At 35.4% G+C, this 19974-nt stretch overlaps 1 protein-coding gene across 1 annotated transcript in view; it reads left to right on the top strand.

The window, feature by feature from the left end:
• Positions 1–19075, top strand: part of clip1b (CAP-GLY domain containing linker protein 1b) — a 26376-nt gene extending 7301 nt beyond the window's left edge. Inside the window, exons 9-21 of the mRNA XM_079861261.1 lie at positions 305–433; positions 538–654; positions 2490–2547; positions 2853–3079; positions 4002–4055; positions 10476–10540; positions 13663–13765; positions 13875–13918; positions 14696–14756; positions 14979–15135; positions 16219–16274; positions 16368–16480; positions 17135–19075. Coding sequence (XP_079717387.1) covers positions 305–433; positions 538–654; positions 2490–2547; positions 2853–3079; positions 4002–4055; positions 10476–10540; positions 13663–13765; positions 13875–13918; positions 14696–14756; positions 14979–15135; positions 16219–16274; positions 16368–16480; positions 17135–17363 — 1413 coding nt within the window. The 3' untranslated portion in view covers positions 17364–19075. The remainder of the gene's footprint in view (positions 1–304; positions 434–537; positions 655–2489; positions 2548–2852; positions 3080–4001; positions 4056–10475; positions 10541–13662; positions 13766–13874; positions 13919–14695; positions 14757–14978; positions 15136–16218; positions 16275–16367; positions 16481–17134) is intronic.
• The last annotated feature ends 899 nt before the right edge of the window (positions 19076–19974 follow it).

Below are 19974 nucleotides of genomic sequence, written 5' to 3'. Positions count from 1 at the left end.
GTATTATTTCTTTTAAATAAAAATCGTACTTGACCCAAACTTTTGAATGGTAGTGTATATCATAGTAGAATGTTTGTGTTAAATTTAGTTTGTGATAAAAAAAAATGTAAATAAAGTCCTTGCAGGTTGATTTTCATTACACCCCCCACATCACCATAAAGTAATTTCTAAATGATTAGAAATTAAATTCATGAGAAAACAGCAGATGTTTCTTATGTAGAAAGTATGTCGTTTATGTTTAATGCCTTCATAGACCAGTTTGGTCACACTTTAGCAGTTGATTAAGTCTCGTCTCCTGCTATAGGTCGCCACGGTGTCCGAGCGCTCCAGGATCATGGAGCTGGAAAAGGAGGTGTCCGACCTGCAGCTTCAGCTGAGAACTCTTCGAGCCGAGACCTCGGGATCAGCCTCCCCTCCATTACAAGACAAAAAGGTCCGTTCATCCCCCATCCTTAAATCAACCTAAATAAGATGCATTATGACATTTGCTTGTACACCAAAAGACATTTGCATCATAAGATCACTGTGTTCTTATAGATCAAGGAGCTGAACTTTGAGTTGGAGAACAGACAGAAGGAGGTGCTTCTGTTCCAGCAGAAACTCGCCTCCTCTGAACAGGAGAAAACGTCCCTCCAGGAGCAGCTGCAAGATCTGGTAACACTAAGACTGCTAACCCGAAAAACCCTGGTTATTATTTCACATAATGATTACAGGAAAATAACACTTATTTTTAAAAGTTTTTGTTTCTTGTGCCGTACATTCGCCTCCCTCCAGCCCAGATGGTGATCTATTAACTGCCTTTATATTATTAAATTATTTAGATGTGCATTGGAATGCATACATTTCTCTAAAACGAAATGTTATATCATTACAAAATCATGGTACTTGGAATCTTTTCTATTCAGTCAAGAAGTCTTGAGAGGCCATGCATTACAGTGATTTGTATCATGGTTATGGTTAAGCTTGACGTAAAGTGGTACTAGCAATATGGTTTAACTTGAATTTAATAACATCACGAAAAACAGATTTGTTCAACTTGTATATAAGTAATAAACTAAAAATAAAATAAAATACATATATACACTCACCTAAAGGATTATTAGGAACACCTGTTCAATTTCTCATTAATGCAATTATCTAATCAACCAATCACATGGCAGTTGCTTCAATGCATTTAGGGGTGTGGTCCTGGTCAAGACAATCTCCTGAACTCCAAACTGAATGTCAGAATGGGAAAGAAAGGTGATTTAAGCAATTTTGAGCGTGGCATGGTTGTTGGTGCCAGACGGGCCGGTCTGAGTATTTCACAATCTGCTCAGTTACTGGGATTTTCACGCACAACCATTTCTAGGGTTTACAAAGAATGGTGTGAAAAGGGAAAAACATCCAGTATGCGGCAGTCCTGTGGGCGAAAATGCCTTGTTGATGCTAGAGGTCAGAGGAGAATGGGCCGACTGAGTCAATCACTCGTTACAACCGAGGTATGCAGCAAAGCATTTGTGAAGCCACAACATGCACAACCTTGAGGCGGATGGGCTACAACAGCAGAAGACCCCACCGGGTACCACTCATCTCCACTACAAATAGGAAAAAGAGGCTACAATTTGCACGAGCTCACCAAAATTGGACAGTTGAAAACTGGAAAAATGTTGCCTGGTCTGATGAGTCTCGATTTCTGTTGAGACATTCAGATGGTAGAGTCAGAATTTGGCGTAAACAGAATGAGAACATGGATCCATCATGCCTTGCTACCACTGTGCAGGCTGGTGGTGGTGGTGTAATGGTGTGGGGGATGTTTCTTGGCACACTTTAGGCCCCTTAGTGCCAATTGGGCATCGTTTAAATGCCACGGCCTACCTGAGCATTGTTTCTGACCATGTCCATCCCTTTATGACCACCATGTACCCATCCTCTGATAGCTACTTCCAGCAGGATAATGCACCATGTCACAAAGCTCGAATCATTTCAAATTGGTTTCTTGAACATGACAATGAGTTCACTGTACTAAAATGGCCCCCACAGTCACCAGATCTCAACCCAATAGAGCATCTTTGGGATGTGGTGGAACGGGAGCTTCGTGCCCTGGATGTGCATCCCACAAATCTCCATCAACTGCAAGATGCTATCCTATCAATATGGGCCAACATTTCTAAAGAATGCTTTCAGCACCTTGTTGAATCAATGCCACGTAGAATTAAGGCAGTTCTGAAGGCGAAAGGGGGTCAAACACAGTATTAGTATGGTGTTCCTAATAATCCTTTAGGTGAGTGTATATATATATATATATATATATATATATATATATATATATATATATATATATATATCAAATATAAATAAACTTCAGCTCTGTATTTTATTTTTAGTTCATTACTTAAGTATTCTTGTCTGCATAATATCTTGAATCAAAGCAAGGTAAACATTTGTTTTTGGCCAGCATTTTGTTCTGTACCAATTAGTTTGTAATTGTTTGCTCTGTTTAATTTTAGACAAATAAGCTTGACTCAGCAGCAGAGGGCAATAATAAAGCAACACTAGCAATGCAAGGTAAGGAAAACATGACTCATCAAAAGCACTAAAATGCTCTTTAACTACTGTTAAGCATCTGATCCTTTATATATTTGCATCCCTGGCATGTGAGCCTGTGCCAATGTGAACAGCTCTGCACAGTCATTTTTGCATGCTCATGAGATAAACCAGACGTTCCCAGCACAGCCATAACACAACGGCACACTTTTTACTTGCTCCGCAATCCAATTTGTGTGAAAGTTTGGGGAAAATGATCATATTAGCACAAATACTGCTGCATGAGCTCCTCTATGACCTCCGCCCCTTCTTCTGTGTGGCGGCAGAAATGGAAAGGAACATGAAAACGGAGAGAGAGAAGCTGGATCAGGTGTCCAGGGAGAAGGAGGAACTGCAGAAGAAACAGGTGAAGGACGAAGAGAGAGAGCTTCAGATGAAGGAGCTGGAGGAGAAGTTGGGCCAAACAGAAGGAGAGTTGAGCAGAATCACAGAGAGGAGCGTTGGGCTGGAACGGCAGGTGGCGGAAATGAAAGCCTACAAGAACCAAACCCAGGTGACTGACATTTACCACTGTAAAACAGACGCCCAGTTTTATACACTACCGGTCAATACACTGGGGTGGGTGAGATTTTTAATGTTAATGTTATTTGTAAAGCATATTAGATTGATTTCTGAAGGATCATGTGACACTGAACACTGAAGTAATGGAATCAGAAGTATAAGAGGCTTCTTTCCAAAGCATAATTTGCTGAATAAAAAGAAAATTTGTATATAAAAAAAATGAACCCCAAATTTTTGAATGGTAGTGTATGTGTAGCATATAGGATGTTTTTGAAATTGAATTTATTTTTCATAATATTTAATCAAAATTCACTTAAAATATATTAGAAATTAAAAAATATTTTAAAGGAGAAAATACATTATTAATTTACATTTGTTGTCACCATTATCCTTTTAAGTTTTGGAGACAATTTATTATAATTTCCAAAGTAACATAGTTCAGTTATTTTACATTGCTTGAAGGAGATTGCATATTTATTTATGATTTTACAGTGATAATAACAATAACTCCAGAAAATATGGTATATTGTCAACTCTAACATATCCATCTTTCATTAATTCTATAATTAGCATATACTGTTAATCTATGCCATAACCAAAGGCCATCATGTTTCTACTGTTCAAAAGTTTGGGGTCACTGAAGACTGGAGTAATGATGCTGAAAATTCAGTTTGCCATCACCGGAATAAATTACATTTTAAAACATTAAAAAATAGAAAATGGTTATTTAAACTAATATTTCATAGTATTACTTTATTTTATTTTTTACTGTGTTCTTGTTCAGATAAATGCAGCCTTGGTGAGCATAAGAGACTTGATTTAAAACTCTTACCAACCCCAATCTAGTGCATATTTGAGCATGCTGGTCAAAAAGTGTAGTACAAGTGTGTAATCTGAGGTTTTCTCACGCACAGTCTGATGAAAACCTGGAGCAGATGATGCATAAGAATAAGGAGTTGCAGGAAGAGGTAAGTACGCTTTACTCTTCATATCATAAAGATAAAGAGTGTTTTATGACTCCTGGTTACTTTACTTCGTATCCGCGTGAGGATGTCTGAAAGGGACTTGGAAGGGTGTGAGTATTTTATGATCGTTACCTGTTCAAAAGTCGCCTCTGTGAGGCGTGGTTGTCAGGGTGCTCTGGTTGGTTGCTAGGTGTTTGCTCACTGGATCTCCTTGCCAGTCCACATGACTTGAGGTATTCATGTTCATACAGTAGCACTGCTGTAGGATGAAGTTTCTAGACCTTATTCAGAGCAGCGCCATGACAGGGATGAAAGCGAGGCTGTGAGAGATAGACTTACCATGTTTTCGATTGCTGTATAAAGCTCCTAGATCACTTTTTATCCCACAGCTCATGTTGTTGAGTTTTTTTGTCTACTGAAATTTCCTGGAAAGATATTTTTGCAGTGTTTCATCAGCAGCGCAATCTAAAAACACATTAAATAACAGTACAACCCACTGAGGAGATGTATGTCCCTCACAGCCTTGCTTTCATTTCCATTAAAATCAAAGATGGCGCTGCCGTGAATAAGGCCTGTTACTTCCTGTTAGGGGTTTGATCAAATCACTAACCTTAGCAGTGATTGTGATTCTTGCCTTAGCAGACACCAGTAATAATCATAAAAATTGCTGAGAATATCTACTCTTAAACGGATAATTCACCCAAAAATGAAAATTCTGTCATTAATTATTCATCCTCATGTCGTTCCAAACCCGTAAGACTTTCGTTCATCTTCGGAACACAGATGAAGATGTTTTTGATGAAATCTGAGAACTTTCTGTCCCTCCATTAACATCTACGCAAAAGTTCATAAAGAGATCATAAAACTAATCCATATGAAACGAGCGGTTTAGTCCAAACTTTCTGAAGAGACATGAATGCTTTATATGATGAACAGATGAACATTCATCAAATCACACATCAGTAATTACTGACAGAATTTAAATTTTTGGGTGAACTATCCCTTTAACATCCTGACATGATTACTGCTGTCAATATGACGTTGAACACAAAATATTTAGTTTGCATGTGTGAAACTGCCAGTAGTATTATTAAAACATATACCGCTTTTGTAGTCAGATTAACGTGAAGTCATTTATTTAAGAGGTGAGCAGAGATTTTTCACTGAGTACATGTCCTGTTACTGACGAAATGGTTCAGACTCATTGTTAGTTCATGCATGAGTCCTCTACATCTGACCGCCTGCAGGCTGCATGTAAAGCATGTTCTGTGCGCTCGTATGTGGCCTTACATAATCAGCCCGGCGGCCAGCGCTTATCAGAAGACACTTTCCTCCTGCAGTTGTGCCTTTCACATACGGTAAGACTGCGTGAAAGAGTCACAGGTCTTCTTATGTCACTGGTCCTCAAGTGATAGGTCTTGATTCAGCATCTGTATTACAGAGACTCGTCTGCATTGGTTCAGAGAATGTTTTTGGTTCAGTCTGTGGATATTCACACATACACATTATTTATTAGGAACAATAATGATGGTCTTGGTTTGAAGACATTTGTGTGGATAAACTCATGCAAAGCATAATCTGTTAAGCATTTGCATGCAGATAATGAAAAAAAAATGTTGGTTTGTCTCCTGTGGCCTTTCAAACCGGACATTTGGCGAGTGATAGGTTTAAAAGACAACTAGTATTCAGGAATATTATCAATTTAATTGCACTGGCGCTATCAGATACGAACACATTTTTTTAATTGAATTGAGCTGGATAATGATACTATTATCTTCAATTTGTTCATAATTGATGAGTTTTACATTCAAGTCACTTTTTTATTTTTATGATGCTTTATATATTTAGAAATTCAATGCTGCTTCACAGTAATAAATAGGAAAGTAACAGAATTATTCATGCAAACTTCATCAAATATGAGACAAGCATACATATACAGCATTATCATGATATTTTCCTGTTTAATAATGTGAAGATGTTTTTAAACTATCTGTATTGTATAAATATACTGTATAAAGAATAAACTCTGTGTGCTCCTATTAATGGATTCTAAAGATTTAGATAGAAAAGGTGTTTTAGGGTAAAGTGACAACATGCTCAGGAGAGAGAGAGAGACCAGTGCTGGTTTGGGTCAATTCATGCAGATTTTAGTGAGGCTTACTTTCTGTTTGACGAGGCAAAACATAGACAGAGTTAAAGGGTTAGTTCACCAAAAAGGAAAATTCTCTTATTATTTACTCACCCTAATATTGTTCTAAACCCATATGACTGACTTTGTTTCATGGAGCACAACATGAGTTTTGGAGAATGTGCGAGCGTCTTTTTGCACTATATTCCAACTAGGGCTGCCCGATATTGAAGAAAAGTGTGATATGCGATAACTCATTCAATAATGCGATATTCTATATGCGATACGATAATGCTTAAAGTGTGTAAAATGAACTTAAATTATCTTTAAAATATCTTTAAAATTATATAACCTACGTACATTCACATTCTTTTTGTGACAAGAAAACATCACTAAAACTTCTGAAAGTGAACATCAGTGTTTTACTGAAACATAAGAAGAGTTATTTTAACATCAGTGTAAACCACAGGGTTTAGGGGTTCAGATTATCCTACATTAGGTTTATTTAACAACAGAAACTCAATAATCAAATGTAAAAATAAAACACTGCTTAGTTTTCACTATATGAATTAAATATATGCTGATTATTATTAAAGCTTTTGTTCATGACCCCAGTTATTGCAAGCTGTTGCGATATGCATATTGCGATACATACATTTGCGATATTTCGATAATTTCGATATATTGTGCAGCCCTACTTCCAACTCTTTTGAAGCCATACCATAACTTTGTGTTAAATCAGAGGAGATGTACTTAGAGGGATAGTTCACCCAAAAATAAAAATTCTGTAATTTAATTACTCACCCTCATGTTGTTCCAAACCCGAAAGATTGTGGACCAAATTTGGACTAAACTGCTCAATTCATATGTAACTTTTTGAGGCGTCAAAGTGTTAGTTGCGTAGCTGTCTATGAAGGGACAGAAAGCTCTCAGATTTCATCAACAAGATCTTCATTTGTGTTCCAAAGATGAAAGTCTTACGGGTTTGGAACGACGTGAGAGTGAGTAATTAATGACAGTGGGCGAACTGTCCCTTTAAATTTTGCTCTATTCCTCAAACAAAGCTATCAAAAGGCTTTATTTAGCACGTAATATTGACAGTTTTTTAGTCATTATGAACTGCTATTATATAAACAATGCTGTTATATAGGTTTGAAATGACATGATTGTGAGTAAATTATGACAGAGTTAAACGTTTTGGGTGAACTGTCCCTTTAAGGTTATTTTTGGTTTCTGTATTGAAAAAGACAACCTTATTGTGACCTCATTTTGGACTTTTGTCCCCTCAAGGTTTAAAAAAGCAAAGTTAATTTAGGTTAGCCTGAATTTCTTTCTATTTTGTGTCAGTCAAGGATGACTGAAGTCTCTCGCACAGCTTTTAAAAAATACACCACTGTTTAAAAATTTGGGGTCGGTAAAACATTTATAAAAAAGTCTCTTATGCTCAATATTACATTTATTACATCAACATGTATTGGATCAAAAATACAGCTAAACCAGTAATATTATGAAATATTATTAGAATTTAAAAGAACTGTTTTTTATTTAAATATGTTTTAAAATGTAATGTATTGTATTCCTGTGATCAAAACTGAATTTTCATCATCATTACTCCAGTCTTCAGTGTCACATGATCCTTCAGAAATCATTCTAATATGCTGATTTGCTGCTCAAGAAACATTTCTTATCATCAATGTTGAAAACAGTTGTGCTGCTTAATATTTTTGTGGAAACTGTTTACTTATCAGGATTCTTTGATGAATACAAAGTTAAGAAAAAAAACAATAGAATTTTCATTTGAAAGTCATTACTGTCATTTTTCATAAGTTCTTTAATAATAATACATACCCCAAACATTTGAATGGTAGTGTACATTCACTAAATAATGTTTAAATAGAAAACATGACTGAGTTCTCGCTCACACAAGGATTTCCATTTCTCTGATGTCACCAGAGTCAAACATGGATTGTCTCATCATGTAGAAACGTGTAATTCAGGATGAATGAGCATTGATGACGGAGAACAGCAGAAGGTGGTGGGGAGGGGGGGGGGAGTGTCGAGAGGGGCGGGGCTTGTCGTCCTTACATAATGAAGCTGCCCTGTGTGATGCTTCTCAGAGCGTGTGTTTGCTCAAACGTGAGTGTGTGCTGGAACGCCAGCGGAGCACGAGCGGCTCTCTCTCTCTCTGCAGGGGGCCGTAGGGGGATGTATTATTGATAGGGCACATTTGTTCGGAAAAAATAGGAAGGACACAGCAGCATGGATGTGACAACACTCCAACAGAACTACACGGGCAGCGTTTATACCTCGTTCTGCCAGGTAAAGGTCGCTCTTCTGTAGTGCTCTTCCCCTGCGGGGATGCATGATACTGTATATTGGTGACCATAGTTGGACCATTCAGCAATAGTAGCTTTTTTAACTATTGGAACTGGGTTGTGATGACATTGACTTTTTTTCCCCCAATTTAAAGCTTTTTAGTAGCATGCATGTTTTGATGGCTGATTGCACTTGAAGTGTGTATTATTTTAGATGATGCTAAATGTGAGCGCTGTTTGTTGTTGTTGTTGTATCTATTTATAATATCAGCCAGTGAGAGTTAAAATATCTAACTTCTAGAGTTTATTTTCAGGAGCAAATTGGATATTGGTGATAGCATAAATTATTTTCAGATATGCATCCCTATTTTTTGTCTCTTTCTGATTTTTTTAGATGTTTTTATGCATCATAAAGGAAAGAAAATCCTATGACGTGTGTCTTTTATCTGGTTGCATGTGAAGCCGTGTACATTGAGAATGCTTTCATGTGAAACGGTTGTTTGATGACATTTCATTCAGTGATGACAGTATAATTCCTCAATCATCACGGATTCTCTCGAGCTTTCTCCATGTAAACACTGAATCACTCCATGATCTCAGCACAGGCGAATCTCTGCTGATTCATTATAAAACACTGATGTTGGTTCTTGGCATGTAGAGGAAATGAACTACCAGCTCGGCCAGTTGTAGGCGTTGGTGCTGAAGAGTGTAATTAACGCTTCAGTCTGATGCAGACCAGTTAGTTACAGTGAGTTTGATGGGATTGAATTATGGGTCTCATGGGAACGGTAATCTGACTTCACCAGATTTAACAGTCTGACATGCTTTTAGTATTAGTTGTGCATGTATTAGTCCTAAATGTGATTTGTATCTTCTCTGATTTAAAAACGGAGTAAGCGCTCATTGATTATACTTTGTAAAAATTGGACAGTTTTCTTTGTTCACGTGTTTGCTAAAGAAGGCATCGATAAAACTAGCTTAGGTTTAGGTATTTGTTTCAATCTCGAACTAGTTTTGGTGTGTAACTTGTACTGAAATGTTTGTGCTACAGAAATATTTGGTACTTCAAATTTTTAAGGAGAGATGGTCTTGTTTTACAATTTTTGGACGTGAAAACGGCGGATTACGGAAATAATCACATTATTATTTTCATGACAATTAAATGCTTTTTCCCCAGTTTTATTTTAGAATTATATTTATTATTAATATTTTGTTTTTATGTGTTTAGTTTTCATTTTAAATTTAATTGAAGTTTTAGTAATTTTATGTGCTTTTGTCACTTTTACTTTTATGTTTGTCCTTCACATGTTTTAGTATTTTATACTGTATGTGTTGCATTTAATTTATTTGATCTCTTAGGTTTGATGCACATTTTTATTGAATGTGATGTTGCTGTTGATATTTGACTGTATAATTTTTATGTAAAGCACTTTGAACTGCATTTTATGCCTGAAAAGTGCTAAATAATATATTTTTTTATAATGTTTTTATTTCAAGGTAGCATTTCTAATTTTCATTTAACTTTTTTTAATCTAATATTTATATTTTATTTCAGCTTTATTTCAATTAACAAAAATAGTTTTAAATAGTTTTAGTAAACACTAACAGCACTGCTTTTCCTCTAAAAATTACTGGATATTTAGTGTCATTTAGAAAATACTGTAATACAGATAGTAGTAAAGTAAAGAACAACAAATACTACTATTGTAGAAATGCACTATGTAAATGTCAATAATATTTATACAACATAGTTTTCCCCCCACATTGCAGGTATGGAAACTAGAGAATTTGAGTTGAAATATGCTTAATTATCATCAAAATAATTTAAGAATGCAGGAAAAGACATGATGGTCATTAAGTATGCATGCATTTCTTTATGGAAACTACGTTTTTGAAAGGTTTCATGACATTCTCTCCAACACGTTTTGTCCAAAAGCATAATTTTCACTTGTTTTAATGATCTTTTATCTCCTCCACCAGCTTGAGGCCCTGAAGCAGCAGAACTCTCAGTATCAGGAGCAGTTGTGCTCAGAAACTCAGCGCATGTGAGTCTCCTCAAGTCCTGCTGACATGCACCCATGCATTTCCTCTTCACTGACTGTTTTATTATTCACTTAGACTTTTTCACACTTTCATTGATAGTGATAGAAGAAAGAGGACTGAAATGATAGGGAGGAGAGGAAAATGACACGATCAAGCCTCAAACGTATCCGAGCACGTGTGCTGACCACTAGACTACAGCTGCAACAATTAAACACTATTTAACATCTTTCAGCTGCGTCTTATTAAGTTGGAGATAAAAAGGATTTTGATCTTAATTAGTTGGGTAAGTACTATGGTACCATTGTGGTGATTAAGTGAGATCAGCGAGTCACAGAATGACATCATGAGTCCACCTGGTCACAACAACTGATTTCTGTGTAACAAAAGGCGTAATGCACGTGTTCTGAGTCTGACGCATTGAGCTCACGCTCGCTGCATTTCACATTCAGGATAATCAATAAGAAAAATATGTAGGGCAGAACCTGATTTTATCCATTAGGAATTGATTGGATGGTGAAAAGCGTCTCTAATGTATATGAAAGTGTTTGAAAAATAAGAGGGTTTTGTGACCCGTTGAAAAGATAAATTCTAAATTTAATTTTAAATTTGTAATTAATTGCAAAAAGTGTAATTTACCTTTTTCACAAATTGTTTTGTGACTTTTCATAAGCACCATTTATTTGCTTATTTGCAACCAATTTGCTGTTTCTTTGCAATAATTTTTTTTTGCAAAATTAAGTAATTCCAATTTTTTTTTCTTTTTTTGCAAATTGTTAAACTTTTCATAAGCACCATTTATTTGCTTATTTGCAACGCATTTGCTAGTTATTTTCAATTTGTTTGCAATAAATTTGCTTTCAAAATGAATTCATTCCAAAAATTGTAATTAAAATTTTTCATAAAATGTTTCACCTTATATATTTAAGCAGTTTATTTTCTTATTTGCAATAAATTTGCTAATTTTGTTTTGCAATTTGTTTGCAATAGATTTGTTTGCAAAATGAATTAATTCCAAGAATTGTCATTTTAAATTTTTCCAAAATTGTTTAACTTTTCATAAACTCAATTAGCTTATTTGCAGATTATTTTTAAACAAATTCGTTTGCAAAAATGAATTAATTCCAAAAATACTTTTTCTTAAAATCTTTCACTTTTCATATTGCAATAAATTTGCTTCCAAAATTAATTTAAACATTTAAGGAGAAACCTTAGCTCAAAATGCTTTTGTGATGGTGTAAATGGGATCCGTTTTGAATTCATGTCGACTTTAAACTAAAGCAGCACTAACCCAAGCTCAAAGCCTTCGTAACTCAAGCTGATCCGACACGCGGCTGATCGGCGTGTCCAGCGAGTGACGGCTCCGGTGATGCGAGCAGGTTCCCGTGTGAAGCCTCTTCTGAACTCTTGCGCTGAAGAGACTGTCAGCCCAACGCTTCAGAAGCGAGCGTCTCTCCTCCAGGGAGTTTTACGTAACCGCGTCTCTCCAACTACAGCTGCTCTGTCTAATGGTCTCGACTCCACGTGAGTTCCCTTCATAAACGCTCTGCTGATCTTCTGACACTCATGAATATATATCATGACGTAGCCTGTAATATTATCATTTTTTAAAAGTATTATTTCTTTATGAAAAAAATATTGTTATGCTTCATTAAATGCAGCATATTCTTTTTGAATCCGTGGGAATCTTTTAGCCTGTAGTTTCATGACGCCGCATTTGTTCTCACAATTCTGTCGTGCGGAGACCTCACTTTGATTTCCCGCTTGAGTTTCGAGCGTGCATGATTTGATTTATTCCTGCATCATAAATGCACTCTAGGTGAAAATAGATTGGCTCATTCGTTACACACGAGGAGGGTGACGGTGACCTTTCTGTTGTGACTTTGTGGAGCTCACGTTTTTACTACCGCTTTCTGGAACCAAAAACGCTCTTATTTTTCAAACGCTTGGTCCTAAAAACCAGTTAAAGGGTTGTGATGGAAAGGAAAGATGATATATTAATCATGATGCATTCACTTGAGAGGAAAATGGAAGAATAACATGATTGACATCAGGGTGATTTGAAATTGAGGACTTGTCACTGGCATCAGAAAAAACATGAAAATCATAATGTATCATAAATACAAATAATAAAATAGTATTTTATGCTCAATTTGTTTAAAAAAAAAAGTCTCATCCTCACCAAGGCTGCATTTATTTGATCAAAAATACAGTAAGAACAGTAATATTGTAAATTATTACTACTTAAAATATTTTTTTCTATTGTAATATATTTTAAAATGTAATTTATTCCTGTGATCAAAGCTGAATTTTCAGCATTAATACTCCAGTCTTCAGTGTCACATGAGAAATCATTCTAATATGATGATTTGCTGCTCAAGAAACATTTATGATTATTATCAATGTTGAAAACAGTTGTGCTGCTTCATATTTGTGTGGAATTCCTGATTTTACAATCCTTTGATGAATATGAATATAGTTTAAAAGAACAGCATTTATTTGAAATAGAATAAACAACATTATAAATGTCTGACACTTTCGATTGATTTAATGGATCCTTGCTAAATAAAAGTATCAATTTCTTTAAAAAAAATAAAATAATTACTGATCCAAAACTTTTGAATGGCATTGAAGATCATCCAGACGTTGAATTCATCCAGATAATTCATATACTGGAAAATACTAGGATGGTAATTGTAATTGTACTAGTACGGCTTGACTACGGCTTGACTACGGCTTGACTACGGCTTGACTACGAACATAAATACACTCACCAACAGTAGGTTACAACATCAAAGCTAGACAAGGGACAATGGAAACATTAGGGCTATAAAGACACACATACTAATGACTTAACAAGACATACCTGAACACAATGAACCAATAAACCAAGACAATTAACCAATGACAACATAGGACACATGACAAGGGGAGCCACATGGCAGGATCACTTGACAAACCCGGGAGCACATGACAAAACAGGGAGCACATGACAAAACCAGGAACATGACAATGGGGAAACTACAAAATAAAGGACACGAAACAAAACTCAAAACTAGACATGACAGTAATATACTAGTCCTAAATGATAATATAAGCATTACCTTTTCTTTATCTCTCTCTGTAGTGAGGAAGTAAAACTATCAGCCAATCAGAAGTCTCAGAGGCAGGTGGCGCTCCAGGACGAGAAAGGGATGTTGGCTCAGGAGTTGGACGTCTACACGCAGCAGGTGTTTATCTTTCTGTCTATTTAGACTTTTCCTGAAATGCTTTGCTCTTTGACATTCTCAGTTGGTTTGAGGGATTGAGTTGTCATGTATCATGTTGTTTTTTTGGCAGCTTGATGACGAAGCTTTGACTAGCCATCTGGAGATTACAGAGAGGTAAGCACGTCTCTGACTCCGTATTAAGTTCATTCAATCAAATCAAAACATTAAAAGACAGCTCTGAGTGAAACCTGCTGTTCATAACCACAGAAAATAATATATATTTTTGTCTCAGTCAATAAAAACAAGCATAAACACAGTGCTCTTACACTGGAAGTCTATGGGGAAAGACAGATTGGAAATTTGTGTTAACGTGAGAGTAGTGAATCTAGTGATGCAAGTATCTTTCCCATTCATTTTCTTCACAAGCATTCAAAAACCAAATTATCTGTGGTTATAAACAGCATGTCATGGATGCTTTTGATGGTGCTTAATGGAGCTCTGTCTCAGTAATTGTTCAAATGAGAGCTGGATTTGAGATCACATGCACTCTGGAAGCTTTAAATGTCATTTCATCTCCCGGGAAATGAAGACTTGCCAAAAAAAAAGAAAAAAAGCTTGTCAGTACATGTTCTTTAGAGATCAGTGTTTTATGATATACTAAGATCACCACGTCTAGAGAGATGATCTGTTTCCATGATTGCCGTTTGGTTGAACAACTCAAATAATGGTACTAGGTACAAGCTTTTGGCTTCAGATCTGTTGTTTTCCTCCACCCTAAAAAAAATCTACTGTCCCTCTGAATGTCTGTTCATTTTTTGCATGTTTTTCTGTAAGCTTTTAATCTTCAGGGCTCCATTGGGAGATGTTCTCAGAGTGCATATGGCTTTTGTAACATGATTGTAAATCCAACAATGGGCTCTAGTTATAGTGAGCTCTTGTCTGTTCTCACAGAGAGAATTCCAATGCAGTGATGTCCGATAAAGACAAAGAGCTAGAGATACTACGAAATGAGGTAAGAGCTTTGATTCTTGAGTTTTATAAGTCTTAACCAAACCTCTGGATCAAGTATGTTTTATCCACTGTGAACTATGACTGAGTTGATCTTACTCTATGTACAAAGAATGCTTTTAGTAGATTAATTTCATATCAAAACAATATGTATGGTTGGCACTTAATATTGTCAGATAATGGGAAACAATAATTTGCGATCTAACAATGTTTTTTGTTATCCCAGATTGCAGTGCTGCGTGGGGAAAATGCCATGGCCAAGACGCTGCAGTCGGCCGTGACGTCTCTAGAGAGGGACAAAGCCCAGCTGCAGAGCCGAGTGAACAGCTTGGAGCAAAAGCTGGAGGGCCGGGAGACGGGGAACGGAGAGGAAATCATCTCAGGTCCGTCAGCGTATTTATATTTGGAACAGAATGACAGCGCTGCTTACTGTACTGTGCAATAAACTGCATACTGCTAGCTATTTATTTACTCTAATGATCAAAAGTCTTTTTAATTGTGAGATTTTTTTATTATTAATTTCTGTTATCCTCACCAAGGCTGCATTCGTTTGTTAAAAAATACTGTGGAATCCGTAATATTGTGAAATATTACAATTTAAAATGACTTTTTTCTATGTTATTATGTTATTTTGAAATGTAATTTATTAGCTTTTTATACAAAAAGCTGAATTTTCAGCATCATTACTCCAGTGTCTCATGATCCTTGATTTGCTGCTCAAGAAACATTTCTGATTATTATCATCAATGTTGAAAACAGTTGTGCTGTTTAATATTTAATATTTATTCTTTCTTCTGAAAATTGAACACATCCTTGCTGCATAAAAGTATTACTTTCTATAAAAAACAACAGCAACAACATACTGACCCAAAACTTTTGAACGGCACTGAATTTATTATTTAAAAGTACTATGCAAAATGATGCAGAATGTTAAATTGTTGTCACATGACCCCATCATGTTTACATTTTTGCATGTTGCAATCCAGTTTAATTCTGGAAATGCCATCTAGTTATTTTTAATCCAATTATGTGTAAAAATATAATTTTATTGCAGAATGATCAAATAATGAGTTCATATTTATTATAAAAACAGTTGAAATAGAAATGAAAATAGTTTAGTTAAAAAACAAGATTGATACGTATTACTCATACTATTTCCAGTATGAAAAATGAATCCAAATCGAATGTTTATGACCAAAATACAAGTCACATTATAATGTTTGAGTAATGTCTTTTAAATGGAAAACAAGATTACAAACAGTTGGTTTACTTCTATGGGAGCCCATTTCCAACACATAAGAAAAAAAAATCATGCTTTTGTAAATCATAATGTAGAAATTATGACAAACCGAGTCAACTTAAATGAACAAATCCTTCTAGACTACTTTTATGCAATTGTGACATCCACTAACTCTCAGCACTGTTCTCACTGAACTGAAGACTGTTCGTTTGTCTCTCCTGTACAGTGGGTGATGCTGCTTTGGACCAACTGAGAGAAGAGAAAGAGTTTGCTGAGGGACAGGTATAACTCCTCTGTTCTGTATTTGTTAACGGTTTTAGGATGTCATATGTGTGTAAATGTCTAAAATCTGCCATGTTTTCCTGCATGGATCAGATCAACTTCCTGAACTCTGTGATTGTGGACCTCCAGAGGAAGAATGAAGAACTAAAGGTGAAGCTGAAGAAAATGGTGTTGACCGAGTTCAACGGAAATGATGAAAATGATGAGTGAGTCCAATTGTGTTTCAAAATCTTCACTTGCCACTTTTCTGCCTAGCAGATCAGAAACTGGAGACTTAGTATCTTAGTATAAACTTAGTATCATTGAGATGCTATTAGTTTTTATTAATATTTTGAATTGGTTTTATTTTTTATATTTTAAATGTAAAGTTTGAGTAATTTTGTTGTGTGTTTTTGTCATGTAAAAAAATATGTATATATAGTTTTTATAAATTTTTATTTCTTATATTTTTATTTTTTATTTTAGTACTTTATTTTAGTATTTTATTTATGTATAGAAATTAGAAATGTTAGAAATTTAAATGAAATTAGAAATGTTACTTTGGTGACTAGCTAAAATAAATGTGTGTGTATATAAATATTTTTTTTTATTTCAGTTAAATTTTATTCAAATTTCAAGCAATTAATTTTTTTAAATTGTTTTAGTTTTAATTTCTCTCTCTCTCTCTCTCTCTCTCTCTCTCTCTCTATATATATATATATATATATATATATATATATATATATATATATAATAACCCTGGCACATGGTCACGTTGTACATACTTAACATGCATTGCACTATTGTTACAATTACTCTTGTTTTCTTCGAAAAGGGTTTGTCATAATAAATTTTTTTTTGTTTATCCTCTTTCTCTTAAGTCTTGGTAAGGAAAAAAAGAAGAAGAAAGCCCCACCGCGCGTTTTCTGCGACATCTGCGACTGCTTCGACCTGCACGACACGGAGGACTGTCCCACGCAAACGCAGTCCCCAGACTCGCCTCCGCACACCACGTACCACGGCGCCCGCAGCGGCGAACGACCGTACTGCGACATCTGTGAGGCGTTCGGTCACTGGACAGATTCTTGCAACGATGACCAAACCTTCTGAACTTCTCTTCAACCCCTCCGCCTGTGAGCAGGCTATGCACAGATCGCTTTCAACCAGATTATTCGCTATTTTTCTACACAGCGTATATACATTCGAACCTCTTGTACATTCCTTGAAACGTATCCGTCCGTATGAAGGCTGCATTGATGGAATTTGAATTATGAAGATGAGAGATATTTCTATGTGTTATTAATACCGTTTTGTGTGTTTCATAAGTTTTTGATCCACTGATGAATTACCAGCAAGAAAAATAGGCACGGTTTAATGATACTTTGCTGTGTATTTAAAGCTGCTCTGTGTAATTTCTACTCCCCCAGAGGCACAAAATGGAATTGCAAAAATAATGACCATTTCCAAACAGGTTTCTCAAACACTCCTTTTCTTCCATTGTAGCTCCGCCCCCAAACTCACGCCATTGGTTGAGTCAGAAGTTGACATTTCGGACGGCTCAAACAAACAGCGATGTTTTGAAAGCGCCACAGAGTGTGTTCGAAATGGTATACTCGCACACTGCAAACCGCTCAGTTTACTCTGAATACTGCCCACGATGTTTTTAAATAGTATACACATTATGCAAGCCAAGGAAATTTTGTTAAAAATCATAGCTTCCGGTTTTTCTGTCATGCATAAAATTGACTCAAGATGAGCACACTGCATTATGTGATTGATTTTAAATTGCACATTTTCACCCAGGCATTCTAAGCATACCGATATTATTCATACTATGCACAATATAAATACTATATACTGCAGAAACATTCCCAGCAGTATGGTAGTATGCTATTGCGAACATGCTATTGCGTTGTTGCACTTTCTGGTAATTCACCCTACGAATGGTTTACTTACAGTTGCATCTGCACATTAAACCAGGATAGAAGATTTTAATGAATAAAAAATACACACTTCAGCTTAAGGAACTCATAACGGACTGTTATCACAGGCACAAAACCGTATGACCAGTGCACCAAACTAAGCTGAGGCTAACCACTATTAACTTATTGCACTTCTCACTTTAAATGTATACAGCACATGAGTTTAACTGCCATTCTTTGAAACTAAGTTATTCTTTTTACTGTTAAATGTCAGACATATAGTCATGATATTGTCATATGAATGGCTTTTTATGTGTATTTTTGATGTTATGTCCTGTAGATTTCAGGCCTATTCACACCAAGTCGGAATTTTTGGCACAAAAAAAAAAAAAAAAGATGAATCTTTTTGTTGTATACGGACACAAGATTGATTTATTTTAATTGATCAAATGCCGTTTTTTCAGGTATCCAAACCTTTCAGAAAAACTCGGTGTGAAATAATTTTGGTGCAAAAAAAATTGTTCGAAAATATTCATGTATTTTAGTCACCTCAAACTTGGTGTGAAAAGACCCTTTGCTAAAGCACAACTTTTAAGCACAAAATCATATTGTATCTCTTATTATTGATGTAATATTAACAACAAAGTTTATTTAGAAACCTAATAAACTGCAAGTGTTAGAATTGGTAACCCGCTATGACATGGTGCACAAGATTATATTAAATATGTATAATATTCATGATTATTCCCCTTTTGTTTAAATTAATTTGATCAGAAAATGTTGCATTAAGTGCAAATATATGGTCTGTTTTTACTGAAATATTGTGACAGTCTTTAACTATTGTACTGTTTCATGTACTGTATATTCACGTGAACTCAATACAAACATTGGGAAAATTTTACTTGTCATTGTCTGGATGCATTGAGCCTTCTGACTACACATTCATTCTGTGAAAAGCATTTAGTCATTAATTAACATCAAATAACAATTCTAGCCACAGTTCTAGGGTGTTTCTGTGTGGTTGCTAAGGTGTTCACTATGTTGCTAAGGTGGTTGGAGTATCTTCCCTCAAGTTTCTCAATTTCACGCAAGGGTGATCACCAAATTCCCATCCTACAACTCCCTAATAAAACAGAAGGGGCCCAGTCAATAATTCATGTCTCTTTAAAATGCTGCCCGATTAGACCAATCTGAACCCCACAAAAATAGTAACCTTGATTAGAATTTGATGCTTTTTTTTTCTACATAAAAAATATGATTAGGTGCAATAAAAGCAACACTTAAGTGTATTTTGGATGTTTTCTTTCCACTAATTTGAAACAACACTTGAAAGTCAAATAGCCCAAAATCTCAAAATTGACTGATGAATGAAAAAAGCTTTTTTGTCTGTAAATCACATTATGTTTGAGGAATGTCTTTTAAATAGAAAACAAGATTACAAACAGTTGGCTTAGTTCTATATGAACCCTTTTCCACCACAAAAGGGGGAAAAAACATTCTTTTGTCAATCAAAGTGAAGTCGAATGAGTCGTAGGATGAAAAGTTTAAATTTTGACAGTCATATTTATGAGATAAAGTCATTTTCGATTTATGCATAATTTAGTATGCCACACCTGACCTTTTATCTCATAAATGACTTGTCATAATTTCGACTTTTTATGACACAATTCTTTAAAATAATTCAGTATGTCAGCATCGGGTCATTTTCCGTGACAACCAAAAGTTTTATCAAACAAATTATTTATGTTTTGTGAAAGGCAGAAACTTGTACGAGCTCACGAGACAAAAAATAAAATATA

This window comes from Squalius cephalus (genome assembly GCF_949319135.1).
Source record: "Squalius cephalus genome assembly, chromosome: 24".
In the NCBI taxonomy this organism is placed as follows: Eukaryota; Metazoa; Chordata; class Actinopteri; order Cypriniformes; family Leuciscidae; genus Squalius; species Squalius cephalus.
The sequence above is the reverse complement of the archived record's forward strand: the minus strand, read 5'-3'. Positions and strand labels throughout refer to the sequence as shown.